This window comes from Dromiciops gliroides, chromosome 3, assembly GCF_019393635.1.
Source record: "Dromiciops gliroides isolate mDroGli1 chromosome 3, mDroGli1.pri, whole genome shotgun sequence".
Lineage (NCBI taxonomy): Eukaryota > Metazoa > Chordata > Mammalia > Microbiotheria > Microbiotheriidae > Dromiciops > Dromiciops gliroides.
Window position 1 is genome coordinate 12156388 of NC_057863.1, and position 18748 is coordinate 12175135.

The 18748-nt window shown below is 51.3% G+C and overlaps 1 protein-coding gene across 4 annotated transcripts in view; it reads left to right on the plus strand.

The window, feature by feature from the left end:
- The window catches only part of LOC122746668 (ILK associated serine/threonine phosphatase), a 35332-nt gene extending 17789 nt beyond the window's left edge, over positions 1 to 17543 (plus strand). For all 4 annotated transcript variants that reach the window (XM_043992473.1, XM_043992475.1, XM_043992474.1 and 1 more), the window contains 9 exons: positions 1985 to 2104; positions 3221 to 3347; positions 8085 to 8191; positions 9651 to 9744; positions 9835 to 9922; positions 10515 to 10636; positions 15127 to 15246; positions 16792 to 16873; positions 17263 to 17543. In XM_043992473.1, coding sequence (XP_043848408.1) covers positions 1985 to 2104; positions 3221 to 3347; positions 8085 to 8191; positions 9651 to 9744; positions 9835 to 9922; positions 10515 to 10636; positions 15127 to 15246; positions 16792 to 16873; positions 17263 to 17403 — 1001 coding nt within the window. In that variant the 3' untranslated portion in view covers positions 17404 to 17543. The remainder of the gene's footprint in view (positions 1 to 1984; positions 2105 to 3220; positions 3348 to 8084; positions 8192 to 9650; positions 9745 to 9834; positions 9923 to 10514; positions 10637 to 15126; positions 15247 to 16791; positions 16874 to 17262) is intronic.
- The last annotated feature ends 1205 nt before the right edge of the window (positions 17544 to 18748 follow it).

Here is an 18748-nt window from a genome sequence, read left to right on the forward strand (position 1 = left end):
TGGGTTTTATCTATCAGTATTTACCGTGTTAGATATTAACATGGCTTAGGGTTCTCTTGGAGGTTGTTTTGACCTTGTGGAACCCCTGAAAGGGTCTGGGAGACCCCAGGAGTCCTCATTGGCATACTTTGAAAGCCACTCATATAAAGGATGTGAAGAGGAAAAATGGGGGTCAGGATGTTAGAGAGGGTATTTTACGTGTATCTTGAAGTCCCCCCATATGGGGATGGACATAGAAAGAATGAGCCAAGCACCAAGTTTTGTGAGGAAGGAGGGAGATGGACGTGAAGGCCAATGTCTCATCCCCCAAGATCAGCGTGCAGCAACAGAGGTGGATAAAGGGAACCTTTGGGGGTGCTGTAGCACTGGCTAGCAGAAGGGAGCACCCACAGATCAGGCAGTACACCTCCTCCTCACCCAGTGTGTGTCAGGGGCCTGGGAGACAGAACGTCCCACTGGGGGAAGCAGAGACAAAGCGTCTCCTGGGGAGAGAGGGCCAAGCTTCTATGGGTGTCCAGAAGTGGTTAGTTTGAGCCAAAGGCAGCTTGGTCAGCAAGAGAACCATGGGATGCTGAGGACCCGATAGGAAGGAAGAGGCAGGGTGTAGATGAGTGACCCTGTGTGTAGGGAGGATCAGGCAGGGAGTGGATGGAGAGGAGGGGGAGTAGCTACAGGATGTTGCATTGAGCCCACCTTGGTGTGCCTAGCACTCCCTTGCAGTGGGCACATGCATTCAAATTGGCCTAGGGGAAGTAGGCAGTATGAATTTGACTAATGCATCCCTCCATGGGAAGGGTTCATTTGTTGGGTAACTGCTCACAGAGTCCCTGTGCTTTTGTATTATTGAAGAAAAGAAACCCATGTTGAAAAGTTTGCCAATCTGGGGGACCGTGGCCGAGTCTAAAATCTTGGCGTTGGTGACGTTGGGTTCCTCCGAAGTCCTTGGTCCTCCAAGGGCCTTGTCAGGGAAGGACACGCAGACAGAGTCGGGGAACAGACTCGGTCAAGGCTCATTCTGCAGGCACAAGAGCAAGGCTTTCTTCCCAGCATTGCCACTTATGGCCAGTAGGAGATTAGGCAAGTGTCTTTACCTCAGCTCTGTGATATGTCTGTGTCTGCCTCAGTTTCCTTATCTGTAAAATAAGGGGATTTGGTTCTGTGATCCTATGGACTTGGTGATCTTTAAGGAGCCTTCTCTGTCTGAATCCATGAGAAGAAACTAGGAATGATTTGGGAATAGACCTAGAACTTGGGACTTTAATTCATTTGCACTTGTCCATGTATTACTACCATTGGGGCTCAAAACTTGTCCATCTGCCAGTGGGCATGTCTAGCCGAGAATAGAATAACAGTAATCCTGGTAATAACCAACATTGCCACAGCACAGCTAGTCTCTGTCTGAGGCTGGATTTGAACTTGGGTCTTCTGACTGCAGGTCTATAAAGCTCCATCTGCTGCTGTGCCCCTGAGCTGTCGTCCTTTGGAACTTTGTGGACCGTGAGCTTTGACTTGCTTGAGTAGTTGTTGCTGAAAACACAGGAGTTCTTAGTGCTAAGCGACATTTTTGCCCTTTGGTTATCAATAGTCCTGAGGTTTTTTTCTGAAATTGGTTAGAACATGTCCTTTCACATGCCGTGTGTGTGTGTGTGTGTGTGTGTGTGTGTGTGTGTGTGTGTGTGTGTGTGTGTGTGTGTGTGTGTGCGCGCATGCCTGCAGGTCATTTGAGTTTGCTGTTTGGCTTCCCGGTCTCTCAGCCTGTGGTCTCTTCCATACTGGGTGCAATGTGTGTGAATATGCAGACGTGTGGCTTGGGCGGAAGCTGTGTGTTTTAAAGTGAAAACCACCATGGTGCCCATTCTCTCGTGCTTCTCCTTTCTGCCTTTGCTCGCCAAAGTTCCCCATGTTCACCAGCCGGTCTGTGTGCAGGTGTTCCGTGTGACCATCCCGGCTGTTTGAAGTGGCCTGTCCTCTGCTTTTCTTCTAGGTTCACCTGCCTCTCAAACGTCTCAGGGACTAAAGAGTGATGGCAAAGGAGCAAAGCGGAAAACCACAGAGGAGGAGAAGAATGGGAGTGAAGAGCTTGTGGAAAAGAAAGTTTGTAAAGGTTTTCAGACAGTTTGAAAACAAATGTATTAGATTTTATACTTCACTCGCCCAGGCCAGGGGGAGAACCCGTTCCGGCTTTCGTTGGCATTTCTGTCCCCACTTTATGCATACATAGGTCCTCTCTGCCTTTTAGTTTATTTTTCTCACTTGTTTCCTTTTCCTTTGACCTCCCTTGGGTTCTCCTGGAAAACCTCATTTGTAGCAGAACCCTAAAGCCAGTGTATTTTCCATCCAGATACAGGAAGTGGATGATCCCAATGGGGAATTTCCAAATCTCCCTTCTGTTCCTCTCTCGAAAGGCCTACATTTCCAACTCTCCCATTCCCCATGTCCTGAGTATGTCCAAAACTTGGGAATGGAGATAAAGCCGGACAGTTGTGTCCTTTGGTGTCCATTTTGATCAAGGTTTGGGTGGGAAAGATAACTGAGAGGTAATGGCTGTCGTTACACTACTCAAGAGGAGACAACAAGAGCCTGGGGCTTCTGCACTTTTAAAGAAGTGCTGATAGGTAGCACGTGTGGTAGGATGAGCCGCAGGGTGCGCCCTCACCTCCTCCGATGGGGAGTGTTTGCTGTTTACTGTTAGAAAGCACACGCTGCTTGCCGCAAGGGGAGCATGGTGTGGCCCACCTTCTCCAGGTGCCACCACAGACAGAACTGCTCAAGTCATTCCTTTTACTGTTGGTTTTAGAAAGTTTAAGAACTTGGGTATTTATCATCATTGACCTTTTTTAACCAAACTCCAATGTAGAAATGAATCTTTGTCTAGCGGGCTTTAAACAAGCTGTATTGGTCTGTTGCCTTGCCCTACAATGGGATTGTGAATGATCAACAAGACCACAGCTTGAAAGGAGAGCTTTCCTTTGCATAGACTGGAGGCACTGCCCTATATTTAAATTGGAAGACAGTGCCTCATAGTGATGGGTCTTCCACTGTGCCAGGCACCAGCCCACCCTGGGAAGGCCTGAGGGCTCCCAGGCCCAGCAGACCCCCCCAGAGCCTATGAGACAGCGCAGCTAGCGTGCAGGGAGTTGTTGAGTAAAACACGCGTGGCCTTCGAGGTGGGGCTTCTGGAAGAAGAGCTTGGCCGCTTTCATGTTGTTTTCTTCCTCAGATTCCTCGGTGATCTTTGGCCTTAAGGGTTATGTGGCAGAGAGGAAAGGAGAGAGGGAAGAGATGCAGGATGCTCACGTGATCCTGAATGACATCACAGAGGAGTGTAAGCCCCTGTCTTCTCTGATGTAAGTACCTGAGGCCTGGCCCCTCAGCCCATGGGGTCCCACTGGGCGGGGAGGTGGGGGGACGACAACCTTCCACCCTCCAGAGGAAGAAAAGGAGTCTCCGAAAGTCATGTGCTTCATCCATGGGTCATTGGCATTGGAATGGTGATGCATGAGCAAAATCCTAGGGTCCGCCTCTCTGACCGTGCCTGCCCACCCTGTACAGGTGGCCCTGGGAGGCACAAACATGCTTATGGAGCACTGGCCACTGCCTTTCACCCCTCACTCTTGCCACATGACCAGCCCACCTTTTTTCCTGCCCCACATAACCTGGTGGACATCCAGCCTTGAACTCCAGTCTTCTTCAGAGGTCTTGATGTTTCTCACACCCATGTGCACCTTGCCATTGTCCTCTGTGCTATGCTCCTCTCGGGTTCTGTGCAGTTGGTCAGTGTCCAGGCCGGCTGCCACCGGGAAGCTCCAATCAAATGTTGATAGTGAAAAGATGGGCTTTGATTTCCCTCAAGGTCAGTTTAAGCACCTGCTTTGACCTGCCCTCCTCCTTCACCTCTTCTTAAACTCTGAGCTAAGCTTGCATCCATGTGATTGCATTCATTATGGACGTCCTGGTGAATAAGCTTCCTCCGGTGCTCACGGACGGGACCACAGAGGCCGTCAAGTCCAGTCTCATCTATCCAGTGGGGAAGAGGTGGTGGCACTTAGTCACAGTCACACAGCAGTGTACGCTTATTCATAAGCCACCTAAAACTGTATGATGTTTTCTACATATTTCAGTTAGTTGAAAAATTAGGACAATCTAGTCTAATGTTGACTATCAGTTATGAATGCCTGCTTATTCCTCCTTAATACCTTCATCAAACATTCCCTTGATTCCTTAATAGACTTTGTTTAGAGTGGAGAACAGATCCACCGGTCAGTTGTCATCATTCGGGGGTGTTAAAAGAAGTTCTGAGATTTTTTCCCTGTATGTTAGGCTTCCCTCCTTCAGCCACCCTGTGCTTTGGTCTCTCAGCACCCTCACGCATGGATGTCTTGTCCAGACTCGGTCCAGTCCAACTTTCTCCTAGTTTGTGTTTCCCTCGAGTTCCGTTTCTACTTATAGGAGCTCCTCAGGGCCAAGTGTGGTGGTGCTGCCATTTTGGGTAGGAAAAAAACAGTTGGTTAAAAGAGCTTGCCTGATTTCTTCCTTGTCTTTGGTCCGTAGGCCTCTTTCCGTTTTCACCTTGGAGTGTTGGGGGATGACTTTGCTTTGTTGACTTTCTAGCCAAACTTTCTTAAGACTGGTTTTATCACATTCTGGTGCTTCTCGGCAACTTGAGACAAGTTGTCCAGAACATTTTACTTATGAGTTGATGTTGTAACTCAGTATTCCCTTCACTGCCATTTCTCTCCTTTTTGTAAGGGAGATGTTTGCTGTCAGGAAACCAGACTGAGCTGCTTTCTGGTTTCTTCTGGGCTTTGGCAGTTAGCTTATTTGGTTAAACCTCTGAGTGAAATGATTTCACTTACTATCAGTTCTTTTGTCCATTTCCCTTTTTTTCAGTTACTTATTTAAATAATTTTGTATTCAACCTATTTAATTGTGGGCCCTATCTTTTTCTCATTATTGTTCTTTTTCAACCAGGAGAAATTAATTGCCACACCTAAAAATGAGTCTCCCAGTTTTATCTAATCAGAAGCCATCACTTACTATTTGTAATTAACCAGCAATGATTCCACCGGTCAGAGAATGTTTTCATGTTATAACCTGGAAGGTAGAGTAGAAGTCATTAGCTAAAATAATAGATGATGATACATTGAGACATATTGCCAATATCCATTAAGGGCACAAATGATAAAAAGAATCCTAAAATCATAGAAAAGGAATGACAGTAAAGGTGCAGCCTCAAACTAATAAACTCAGAGAGTGTTTTATCTTCCCAGAAAAAGAAATCAGAAAGTCAGGAAACATGTGGTTCAGCAATTATCTCTAAGTTGATACAGGATCCTGTAGTCACCTTAGAGGATGTATACATTGGGAAGTCACGAGTGTAAGAGCCCTTACACTGAAGTACATCTCTGTGGTCATGGAATTCATTCTTGAATTTGGCATCTTGTTATTTATATCTCTAAATGAAAATTATCCCATTCCAAATCATCTCCATAGGACGCAACATACTTCTACAAAGTGCTCAGAACTTGGGGTAAGGATTTGAGGGGGGGAGGGGGGGAACTTCTTAAGAAAGACCCTGCAGGGGCAGCTAGGTGGCGCAGTGGATAGAGCACTGGCCCTGGAGTCAGGAGTACCTGAGTTCAAATCCGGCCTCAGACACTTAACACTTACTAGCTGTGTGACCCTGGGCAAGTCACTTAACCCCAATTGCCTCACTAAAAAAAAGAAAGAAAGAAAGAAAGACCCTGCAGAGCTGATGAGATATTCTTTGGAATATCTCCAGTCTTGGGGCAGCTAGGTGGTACAGCGGATAGAGCACCGGCCCTGGATTTGAACCTGAGTTCAGTTCCAGCCTCAGATACTTGACACATACTAGCTGTGGGCAAGTTACTTAACCTTCATTGCCCCAAAAAGAAAAGGAAAGGGAAAAAAGGAATATCTCCAGTCTTGTAAAATCTCGATGCTTTGAAAGTTGCTTTGATTTTTGGAAGCCTTCAAAAATCAGTTAATCCCAGTTAAATCGAATACAGGGTTCCTTAACCTTAGTCCCCAGGGGATCTTTGGGCAAATTTCATAGGGTTCCAGGAACTTGGGTGGCAAAAACATACATCTTTATTTTACTTAATTCTCACTGAAATTCAACTTTTCCTTCAGTTATCAAGGTAGGAAACCAAGCATTCTAAGTGTCATGGAACTGCCAAAGGTTTCCATGACAAAAAGAATCCTTGGCCTACTGCATAGTACAGGTGATCTTGCCAGAGACAATAGTTTGGAAATTTAAAATGATGGGAGATGATGAAGTAGGGAGACAGGTTTTCTGACATGGTTTCCCTGGCTCTGTAGGAACTTCTAAGAGGAAGTGCCCCAGTGACTTCCTCAGGGGGCTGTTGACAAGTAATTGAGGTTGTGGTCAATGCTGCAGGAGAGCTGGGATCTCCTCTGTGCCTGAGCTCCCTCCACTATCAGGGGCTAAGGTCCTTCTATACACAGAGAGTTACACAAGCTCTGGGGCCCATCATCAGTCTTAGGATCAGAGCCTTTCCCCCTTGGGAACCCGCCAGAGCTTATGCCCTCCTAACACAGTCTTCAAGAATCTGGGGGCACAGGGGGAGGGATCCATGTATTGGGGTAAGTCCGGACAAAAAGCCAGATACAGATTAGCTTTGGGGATGAGGCTTCGTGTAGGAGATGGCAGCTCGCTCTACACCTCTGCCTTCTGGCTTCCTGTATGCTTCGGCTAGAATCCCACCTGCTCCTCCCGCTGTTCCCCCACCCTAGCCCCACAGCTCGTGCCATCCCTCTGACATTCTTTTGTACACCGTACAGGTCTTGCTTTTCTGTAAATGCCTGTGGATTGTCTCTTCCCTTTCTCTGTTTCTCTTGTGCTGAGCCCAAGGTCTGGCGCAGAGTAAGTGTTTAGCTGATGCTTGTGGACTGGCTGAACTGAGTGAAGCCTTGAGGGGAGCTAGGATGGTGACCGGCGGAGTGATGATGGGGCACAGCGTCACGTGTGAGCACGCCACAAAGGCCAGGGTAGCCGCATCATCACGGCTGTGAGATGAGCCTGGAGAGCCTGGTCAGAGCCAGGCTGTCAAGGCCTTTGAGTGCCACACAGAGGAGTGCGTGTTTTATCCTGGAGGCTAGTGGAGCCTGCTGGGACTTGTCGAGCGCAGGAAGGGCATGGCCAGGCCTGTCCTGTAGGAAGATCAGTTGGGCAGCTGGTGGAGGCTGGACTGGAGGCTGTGGCGCTAGTCCAGGTGAGGAGTGCCCAGGAGGAGACAGATGCAAGAGACATGGAGGTGGCATCTGCAGGGTCGGAGGGAGCCAGGATCCTCAGCCTGGGGTGCTGAGGATCCTGGCTCCCTCCGACCCATCTTCAAAACGGTGGCGATCATACCTGTGTTGTCTACTGAGTGCTGGGAAACCCGAGAGCTCTCAGACATTCTCACCAAGAAGTGGGCGAAGCAGGGAAGTTAAAGCGCTTGCCCATGGGTCAGAGGCAGGATTCAAACCCAGGGCTCCCTCTCAGAAAGCCTGGGTGCTTGAGTTCTTCTTGGTTCTTCCTGGTTCGGCTGAGCCACTTCATGATGCTCCTGGATGTTCCCAGTTGTGATCTCAGTCTGTCAGCCTCGGGTTCCTCATTTGTAAAGTGTGGGCAGTTGTTCCAGATGTGGGGAGGAGCGTTGCCAGGTGCTACCACAGATGGCCACTGTCCTCAGAACGACGGCCCCAGGGTCATCATAAGATAACTCAGGCTGTCTTGGTCTCTGAGGCATTCTGCCCAACCTCTCTGTCTTAAAAATGTAAAAGCTGGGGCGGCTAGGTGGTGCAGTAGATAAAGCACTGGCCCTGAATTCAGGAGTACCTGAGTTCAAATCCGGCCTCAGACACCTGACACTTACTAGCTGTGTGACCCTGGGCAAGTCACTTAACCCCAATTGCCTCACCAAAAAAAAAAAAAATTAAAAAAATGTAAAAGCTGTGTGCAGTGGGAAGAGTGGGAGCTCTCGGCCCAGACATGACCCCCTCCTGAACATGCCCTACTCAGTCTGCTTGCTAACGTGCTTGGCTCTCGCTCCCCACAGCTCTCGGGTGTCCTACTTTGCTGTTTTCGATGGCCATGGTGGAGTCCGGGCCTCGAAGTTTGCGGCTCAGAACTTGCATCAGAACCTAATCAGAAAATTTCCTAAAGGTAAGTGAGCTCCTGGTGATTTTGACTTCACATCATTGGTATGGAAAGATCTGTCATGGGGAAGAGATGCGGGGGAGGAGGGACCCATGCTGAACAGGAGTCTCAGCACAGATCATTAAGATTGCACCCATGTGAGTAGCAAGACGGAGGATTAGACACTTTGTGAGCCTGCCAGCCTCTCATACCTCTGCAAACTCAGAATCACGTGCACAAAATGAAGCAGATTTCAGCTGCTCCCACACTCGAAGACAACAAGAACACTAACAAGGTAACAGCTCAATGGGTTGACATCAGAGAAAGCTAATCCCTGATGAGCTCACTTAGCCTCACCTACAGGCCACCACCATATGGAGGGGCTGCCCAAGCCCACACACAGGCTTTCAGGGACTCAACTCTGCCCACTGCACCCCCTCCCTCCACAATGGAAAAACGGGGCAAAAGCTTACCAGTGCTGCGCCAGAACTCAAAATCCCAGGGACAGAGGGGATCAGGACAGGTCACCAGCAGGTGTGTTGTGCCGCACAGAGACTGGCATCCCGCTGGGCCAATTCTTTCCCCGCAGAAGTCTTTTAAGGCAGAGAAAGAAGCTGGAGAAGCAGGAGTTCTTGGTGTGGGAGGAAGCTGATACTGTTTGGAAGTTCAGCTCCCCAGGAAGACCACCATCAGTGGGGAGGGAGTTTAGAAAGTGAGTGGTGGGGAAATAAGGAAAAAAGATTGCAGTTCCCTAAGATCACAGGAGAAAGACCTGAAGCATAAGCAGACGAATGAGTGGGAAAGATAACAACAGAAGGGGCCCTCCAGATGAGCTCAGTGAGTCCAGATACCCACGGATAGATCTTCAAAGACAAAGGAAAATGACTCAACAGCTGATGAGGCAAAAGACCTTGTAGATTCCCAAGAGCTCCTGGAAACTCAGCAAGAAGGCCGGGTTGGTGGCCCGCACAACAGAAATAATTGGCAGAGCAGAAGACCTTTCATCTACAGCGGCAAACGTCACCAGAGGAACGAGAGAGAACAACTGGTTGGAAGCACAGAGTGTGCAGGAGTAAAGGACGGTCTGGGAGAAGGAGGGAAGGATGTTCTCCCCTCAGACAAAACCTACTGATCTCCCAGGACGGGATGTAGAGACAGTTGAAGGATTGTAGGTCTCTGAAAGAAAGCCGTGCAGAACTCGTGAGCACAGGAGCAAACGGCACCAGGATAGGCCTGTGCCGGTGTGGGAAGTGCCTCGGGTCGAGGTTGTATCCGGACTGGGATTGACTTGGTGAACTTGCCTGGGCTCGTGGGGCCGGATCCCAGAGAGGTGAGGCTCCACCTCAAGAAAGGGTTCTCTGAGCCCTCGTCTGAGGGTGTTCACGCGTCTTCCGCCCTCCTCATTCTGGCACATCTCTGATCTGTTGAAAAGGGGACAGAGAGAAGCCCTCCTAGAGTCTGACTGCATTGTGTCTTCCCATCACAGGAGAGGTGATCAGTGTGGAGAAGACCGTGAAGAGATGCCTCTTGGACACTTTTAAGCACACTGACGAGGAGTTCCTCAAGCAGGCCTCTAGCCAGTGAGTATGACGGGCCCAGGCCAGGCCGTGCCCAGGAAGCCACAGGGGTCACCCTCCCGTGATGACCACAGCCTTACTCTTTCTCCACAGGAAGCCTGCCTGGAAGGACGGATCCACGGCTACCTGTGTTCTCGCCGTAGACAACGTCCTTTACATCGCCAACCTGGGAGACAGTCGGGTAAAGTGAACTCTCCTCATCCCTTCCCCAGTCTCTTAGCAGGAGGGGGAACACACCTCCTCCCTCACTGAGTCAGAGCCCCTCCCCGGCGTGCGCAGCTGTAGGGTTCAGGCCTCCTTGTGTTTTCCAAGTGAGATTTCCCACTTGAGAAAGGCTGAGGTTCCCCAGTCGGCAGGGCCGGAGGCGGCCTGTCTTGTACCTCTGGCTCTTGAACTCTAGATGGAGCTGCTGACCCTAACTTTGTAATGCACTGAGCTCCCTTAGCAGCCTGATGGGAAAGACCGCAGCAAAGCACTTGACTCACAGGGTCTCGTTGGGTCCTCAGAACGATCCTGGGGGGTGGGACTGCTGCCGTTCCCATTTTAAAGAAGAGGGAACGGAGCCCAGGAAAGGTTAGGGTGTAGGAGTCTGAAAGTATGGGAGGTGGGGATCGACACGAGCTCTTCCTGACTTGAAGTCCTGAGAATGGACATTCTGCCACGTGACGCCCCCTCACATTGGACCGCACTTTTCTCTGCTTGTGTTGGTGCCGGTTCTGTGGGGTTCCATGGGCCGTGTCAGCTGCTCTCGACGGGCCTCTTGTCTTCTCTAGGCGATCTTGTGCCGCTATAATGAGGAGAGTCACAGACACGCAGCCTTAAGCCTCAGCAAAGAACACAATCCCACCCAATATGAAGAGCGGATGCGGATACAGAAGGCGGGAGGAAATGTCAGGTAAAGAAACACCCCGGAGGGTCCTGAAGTGAGCAGAGGAGGAGGAGGCCCCTTCGGAGGCAGCTGAGCTCACCAAGGGCGCTGGCTTCCGGCCTGGGCGATGGTTCCCTGGGGATGCGGCAGCCAGGCAGGCCCAGCTGTGGGGGGAGGAGAGGCCAGCCCAGAGACGGATCGAGTCCATTGTCCCTCTGGGGCCGAGGAGAACCTTCTGTGCTCTTGGGAGACGCTCTGTCTTCACCGGGGTCTCCTGCCTCTCGGGACTCCTTGAGACGTGTGAAGCTGGTCGCTCTGAGGGCCAGTCAGTCTGTAACCAAACAAACACCAGCTTCCAGCGCTGCTGTCAAAGAGCAGAGGAGCAGGTCATGGAGGGATTAATTGCCTGTTGGTGCAGTTTGGACTTTTAAGGACCTCGCAAAGTTGAGATGGTCCTGTGGGGGTCCCCTTCAGAGCCCTTTGTTTCCTTCTGTGCATTTTGGGGTTCTCTTTATGTCCCTTTTCCCCCCTTCTCCTTCCTGCCTGCCCCAACCCCCAGAGAAGCCTCCCCTTAGAAGTCCAGCAAACACGCCGGTCCCTGGACCACGTCTAAACCCCGCTTTGTCTCCTCTCTAAGCTCTGCCCAGGATGGGGGACAGGAGCAGGGAGGGGCTCCCCTCCCTTGAGGCCAGAGTATCTTCACCCTTCTGGGTCTGCTCATTTTCTTTGCAAGGTCCATACATGTCTTCCCAGTTTTACATGAAAGAATCTTGATGGTTTCACTTGTTCCAACACAAACCGGGTGTAAGCCCCCCCCCGCACTGTGTTCCACGGCTTGGCCAGCCACCCCGGATGGATGAGCCCAGCGGGTCTTCACTTCCCTGTTGCCTGCAGGCCAACACTGGGCCTGCTGCCTTCCCCTCTGCGCTGGGTCTCATTGGGCAGATCTTTCTTCTGAAGGAAAGACCCAAACCATAAAGGTGCTAATGGACCCCCTGAGGGAGGCATCTGCTGGGTAGATGCCCGGGGGCTGGGACTTGGTGACTTCCTTTGAAAATGACATTGTGATATTTTCTTTTTTCTATCATTGACTACCATATGGCAACCTTTGTTTATCACCTGCCGGCTCTGTGGAGAAACGGGGTGGTTCTGAAATCTAGGGCAGAGACTGGGCATTGCCCTCCAGAGAGCTGCTGTGTTATCAGTTCTCCAGAAGAACTTTCTGTCCCCTTTTTCTGCTTCTAACATGCAAGCCATGTTTTCTGCTGGAGATAAGAGAGAAGGGAACATGGAGACTTGAAGCAGTGGGGGGAAGCCATTGGCATCTTTGCCCTTCTTAATAAGGATCAGACAGAAGGTTCAGTGTGGCCTCCCTTTGCTTTTGGAGTGAGTCCTTCCAGAATCTTCTTGAGTTAATCCTTACTGGGCCAGGCTGCAAAGACCTCCCGCAGGGCTTCAGGTTTCACAAAGGTGGGCTTCTGTCAGATTGGTGCCATAGAGTGTAAGGGCCTTGAGAGGAGTGAATGTTCTGCTCAGTGTCCTTGGATCCCCAGTGCCCGTCGCCCCCTAACAGTCTCACTGACTGACTGACTGGTGTCTGAAGCAGGTCCCCGTAGGAAGTGGAACAGCTGGAGAGGCTCTGGGATGGCCGTGGTCAGCCCCCAGGACCCCTGCTGCCACAGCCCCCTCACCAGCAGTGTGGACATCCTGCCCAAGTGTCTGATCTCAGTGCAGCCGTGACCAAGTCCCTGTTGTAAACCTTTTAAAGTTGTTACCAGCCAAGGTTGGCCTGAACAAAAGAGCTTTGAAATTTAGAATCCTTCTCCAAAAGTCATTGCCATCCCTGTCAGTTTATTGTGAGCCATTTCACTGCTCTGGCTAATTCAGGGGCAAGTGTTACCGTCAGCCCCTTCACAGTTGGTAGCCATGTGTTAATAGGATCATTTTTGCCCTGGAAAGGCACCAGAAAACTAGTTCAGTCCTTGGCTTCACTAATAAAAAAGTAGAAGCCCGGAGTGGTCCAGTCACCTACCAGAGGTCACAAGGAGCCAGAATTAAAAACCAAATCACCCAGTGAATTCATCAGACCACACTCTCACAGAAAATAGAGGGAGCTTCTTTGAAAGCCCAATGCAGTGTTTTCAGTCTTTGCATTTTTATTGAGTGATTGTCCTAAAGTTGGTTCTGTTTATACACTTGGTACTTAGCTCACTTGGATCTGAAAATTTACATTGAGGTAAACATGCAAAGTTCTTTAAAGGGTTGGGAATGCCACCACCCCCACCCCCATGCTGCCTTTCACACCTGCCCCGGCTCACCCACCCACACAAGGAGTCTGCAGATTCGCTAAGTGTTGTGTTGGCTGAGAGTCCTCCTGGTGGTGAGGATGGATGTTGTCATTTCTGTGGGCCGTGTGCTTTACAGACAGGACTTCATTGGATACTATAGGCATCACCCCCATCCTGTCGATGTAGCCAGTGTCTGAAGCAGGATTGGTACCACCTCCAGACCATATCCACAATTCCTGAGTGACTTCATTAAGAATCATAATGAACCAACACGCATTTATCAAGTGCTTGACTCCATGCCATGCTCAGTGCTCCCCCCTGGGGAGGCTAAGACAGAGGGTGACATCATCCTGGCCCCCAAGAAGGGTGAATTCTAAGGAGAAGGGCCCCAACTCTCCCCAAGTGGTCAGTCCCTAGTCATTCCAGGGGACATTGCCAGTGGAACAAGGCAGCTAGCTGTCCTTCAGACCCACCTTCCTGCAGGATTATCCCAGAATCATCTGAGAGCATTAAAGATGTGTGCCCTGAGATGTTCTCCAGGTGTGGGTGGGGTGGCTGAAGTCTCTGGAGGGATCGTAGGTCCTGTTCTGGAGGCTCCCCAGGGTCCGAACAAGGTCATGTCATCTGGATCCTGGGAAAGCAGGCGGCTCTGGGGAGCAGAACCCAAGGGGGATCTCCCTTAGCAGCTTTGTGCTGGACCACATCCAGTACTCTTCTAATAGACAGAAAATAAGCGCCATGGGATCTTGTGTTCTTGCCATCTCTGTCCTCAGGGAAGCAGCCTCGCTTTTCCCTCTCCAGTCTTCCCCAAGCTTCTTCCCAAAGCCCTGAGAGGCTGTTGTCACAAAGGGGTGGCAAAGGTGACACGTGGGGCTCGTTGATGATATCTCTTGGGTCCCTGCCTTGGGCAAGAATTCTCTTGTTACTGTTTTTCCTAAGTACTTGGTAGCGTCTGGTCTTTCAGATCTCTTGGGAGTCAGTCCCTTGGTGTCTTCACAGTTCTATCTCCTCTTCCATGGGTGGCCTTGGTGTGCCCGGTCTAGATGCTTGGTTTCCCTTAGCACCACGGTCACATCTGTGGTGGTGTCAGCAGACGAACAGGCATGGATCCTTAGGCTTTTTGTCTGTGGAATCACCCTCCACTTCCGACCTGCAGTGGCTGTGTTTAATCTGCTGCCAAGAATTCTCTGCATTGTTTCTTTACCTGCTTCTCGCTGCCTGATGAGGCAATGCTTCTCACAGTTTTCTGTAAGAATTTGGGAATAAATTTTATGTTCTAAGCCGGAGTTGCCCTGAGCTGGGGAGGAGAGCAGATGTTTGAAGTTCTCTATAGGGAACAGTATGGAAATGAATTGGTAGGGTCCGGGGTCCTCATTGGAAAGGAGAGAAAGGAAAGTCAGAGCAGGGATTGTGAAGGTCCTGAGGGGTGGGGGGGAAAGGGGATGCAGACCCCTGTGGTTAATGGGGAGAGCCAGGGCGGAGCCATCCCTTTGTATGACTGGAGGGTGTAGAATAAGGTCGGGAGCTGGGGAGGGGAGGATGGAGCCAGGGGCTGAACTCCTAGAGAAAGGAGGCCCTGGGCAAGGCATCCCTGTGAAACTCCTGAATGGGAGGCAGCTGAGAGCAGTTGTGCTGTTTCCTTGGGGGGCTGTTCCCTCATACATGTGTGTGCACTCTCTGGGTTCTAGGGCCCCTCCACTCCTCCCCCCATCACACCTTGGCCCAGTGGCCACCCCTGATGTGGCCTCTTCCTGTACCACTGGGCTGGGCCTCCCCACAGCCTTTAGATCCTGCCCCAGCCTACCATGGAGGAAACAAATTGGGGTCTCTGCCACCGCCCTCAAACATCAAAGGGCCTGAGTGCAGTTCTTGGGGGCCTTCTCCACATTTTGTGGCATAGTAGGAGTCTTTGATTTTTATGAATCATTATTGGTGGGAGGGAAGTGCAGTCGTTTTTAAATGTACTTTAAGACCTTTTCAAAGTGAAGAAAGTGTCGACCTTTTTAAAATTTGGTGTTTGTAAATGAAAAATAAAAGAAAGACAGTCACGAGCCTTGCGAGCAGTACATTTATAAAGCTGTTTTTCATTAGTGAAAACTTTCTGAGGCAAGGCCTCTGCGATCATCTCCTGTTTCCCCTGTTTTGAGTTGTCATCGATGCCCTTTTGGAGGGAGGTATCGGAGCAATCTGCTCAGCAGGGTGGGACCCGAATGCTGTGTTTTTCTCCAGGGACGGCAGAGTCCTGGGTGTGCTGGAGGTTTCCCGTTCCATCGGGGATGGGCAGTACAAGCGCTGTGGCGTCACCTCTGTGCCAGACATCAAACGCTGCCAGCTGACTCAGAATGACAGGTAATACTCAAGTGCATCCAGGACAAAGTGGAGGTGTGCATGCCCCTGCCCACAGGGGGAGGAGGCACAGTGACCCTGTCCTTGGCAGCTTGACTGCATTCCAACAGCACGACCCTCGGCAGCTCCCAGGCAGCAGCTGAGCCCTCCCTGTCCCCGTCAGCTTTGGAGGCAGGCTCCCCACTAATGAACACCGAAACCAACCTGGACCCAAAGTAGGTCTTGTATTTTGTGCCACTTCTTGTGACACCTTAATGGTACAAAGCCCCATTACCCGCCCATTGGGTTCTTTAGTGTCTATACAGCCATCCCTGTGCCCCCCACTCCCTGGGAGGTCAGTCTAGCAGTGCCCACAGAAATGCTCAGCTCTCATTCTGCTGAGCACAGAGGACCAGGGGCTGCCCAACCTTCCCTCCTGCCCTTGGCTTTTCCCTCCTGTGCCTTGGTTTCCACCTTCCTGTTGCCTGCCTGCCAAACTCCCAGAGGAAAAATGTGGGGGTGCAGATGGAGGAGGCAAGAACTAGAGATCAGAGACGGCCCACCTGGTCTGAGACCCAGGTGCTAGCTGCTCTTGTATTGCATGTGGGGAAAACAAACCTGCCTGTTCTCTTCAGAGTCACACTAGCAGAGGAGACTTTTGAAAGTGCATCCCCAGGGATCCTCATAGAGGCCAAACTAGAGATCCCAGTTGGGCTTTGTGCAAACCGAATGACAGTATGCCCCGGCAAGGTCTGGGGGCCACCTGGGCCACTTACTGAAGGTGTCCCCTGGAGTGAAGGGGGTGGGGAGGGCACCCAGCATCTCAGGGCTCACGTGGCATCATGCCCCAGGGGCCCTCCTGGATGCAGCTATGAGAGCGGGGTGGACTCCCTTTTCAGGGCAGCCTCCTGTTTGTCTGCTCCATCTGAGGGCCTTGGGGGCTGGGCTGGGAGGGACTCGAGAGGTCCTCTGGGCACCCTCCTCGTTTGCCTGTTGGGAAGCTTCCCCTTGTGGCTGGGCAGAGATCTCTGCCTCTTCCCTGAAGCCAAGCAGAACGAAGCTGTGTGGTCTCCTGACCTGACAACAGCCACCATTGACCCCCTGACTCTCCAGGCTAAAGATCCCAGGGCTGTTGTGGGGGGGCGGCTTGTGGTGTCCTTCTTGGTGGGGCGAGGCTCAGGCCATTCTTATGAGACAGTCACAGCTCTGCTCGGCAAGTTATGGCTTATAAAGTGCACAGCAGACCTGATCGGCAAAACAACGACCGCATGGTTCTAGCACCCCTCACCATCCTGCTCATACTCTTCAGTCTGCTCCCCAGCGTCTGTCACCCCTAAAGCACTATGGGTGCAGAGGATGCAGACGATGTGTCCTGAACAGAGAGCGAGGCCTGCAGTCAGGCTGGAAGCAGCTTGGAGAAGGCACCCAACGGTGCTGGTGCAGCCTCCTTGACCTTTTCCCAAGCTTTCTACTTAACTGCTTAAAACATTTCTGCAGGGGGTGTGTGTGCGTGCGTGCAGATGTGCACATTCATTTATTTATCCCCTGCTCACTCCCCACCCCTTTCAGGTTCATCATGCTGGCTTGTGACGGGCTCTTCAAGGTCTTCACCCCTGAGGAAGCTGTGACCTTCATCCTGTCCTGCCTTGAGGTAAGAGGCATATCCTAGGGAGATGGGCTGGCCTCATGCACCTCCATTTTTAGAAAAGAACTGAAAAGTTCTCCTTGTTCTTTGTCCATTCCCTGCCAGCCAAGGGGCCCTTTAGACATTCAAGCGTGGCTCTGTGAATGGGAGTTGTTATAACTGGGGCCACTTAATGTGCTTCAGGGCCACCAGCCTGTTGTCCCCCACCATTGCCTGCACTCTGATCCCCTTGTGCCCAGCAGGCTGTCTCCACCTGTCCTTGTCTCAGGGTCCCTGGGCTTGGCCCTGTGCTGCTCCAGGGTGAACACCCGTAACACCCTCCCCCCCCCCAAATCTTTCCCTGTGAATTACGAGGCGCCTTTTTGATAACTGCTGGTTTTCTCCTGTGGGTGAAGGATGAGAAGATCCAGACACGGGAAGGGAAGTCGGCCCTGGATGCCAGGTACGAAGCGGCTTGCAACCGTCTGGCCACCAAGGCCGTGCAGCGTGGCTCTGCGGACAACGTCACTGTGATGGTCGTGCGGATAGGGCAGTGAAGGAAGGTGCCCAGCAGCAGAGAGGACGGCATGGTATTGATTCAAGGGAAACGTTGGGTTCATGTGTGTGCATTACATGTTCTGAGTATTCCTCTGGGCTCTGTGGTTGTAAATAAAGGTCATTTGTTTGTTTTTTCTAACCCGTTTAGTGCACGTCATTGCATAGATTTTGGCCACATGTCGCATGATAGTTCAGTTTGTAAGTATCTGTCACTTTAGACGCCCCTCGCCTTTGAATAACTGGATCCGCACCTGACCCTCCAGCCCAGCCCCATGTTGTCCTTCTGTGGAAATGGAAGGAAAGAAGCCCGTGAGGCTGATTTCTGTAGCCCAAGAGAGTGTTGATGAGAGCCTGCCGTCAGCCCCGAGCAGGTTTCTGGTGAAAGGCCGGGATCATTTTTATGAGTAACTTCAATAAAGTTCAGTGGGTTTGTAGGTGGCACAGAGTTGGAAGGGAAAGCTAACGCAGTGGAAAACAGAATCGAGATCAGAATATTATCAGAGATTAAAATGTTTCCGTCCTGGGCTTGGATTTAGAAAAGTATTTTAGGTGGGACGGTCTTGCTCTAGGAAAATGGGGTGGGGAGAGGGCAGGGGTCACTGAGAGAAGCCCTGCCATTGGGCCTTAAAGGAAGAGAAGAGATGGTGCCGATGAGAGTGGCAGGTCAGCCCTAAGAAAATAGGGCCTGAAGCCTGGGGGGAGCGAGGCGCAGCCTTTGGAAAGAAGCTCATCAGGCAAGAAGAAAGCCATCGGTGAAGAAACCCGTTTGTTCCACTCTTCGCGGTCCTAGTCACAGCCTTCCCTGGGCCAGCTGTGGTGGGAGGAGGGCTAGGGGCAAAGCCCTGCGGAGGCCGATGGGGGCTGGGCTGTGACTAAGTGTCGGGCCCTGTTTTGGTGTCCTGGAGTAAAGCCCTACTGGTCAGAAATTTAGAACTTGGCCTCCACTGCGGCCATCTGCCTCACACTTGAGGAGCTCGCGAGGCCCAGCCCTCTCGCCCCTGGCTTGCAAAGTGCTCTCACCTCTTCCTCACTCTTGCACACTCGCTCAAACACCCACGTGGAAAAGCAGTCACAGAACCGTCATACACCTGATGACACTGGACAGCAAACAGATTTCCCTAAAATGTCAGACCTGGAGTATGAGGAGAACGAGGTTGGGGTTTGGGCTTTTCCAAGGGAAAGTCTAGCCGCTTGATGTGTCTGTTGGAAACAGATTCATCTCAGGAAGGGTTTGGCCTCCTCGCCGCCTTATCAGGAGCCTTTCCAGGTAGGGTGGGTACGCGTTATACTGAGAAGTCAGGGTCTCTTTACTTGAGAGGCTCATGAACACGCCCCTCGGCAGAC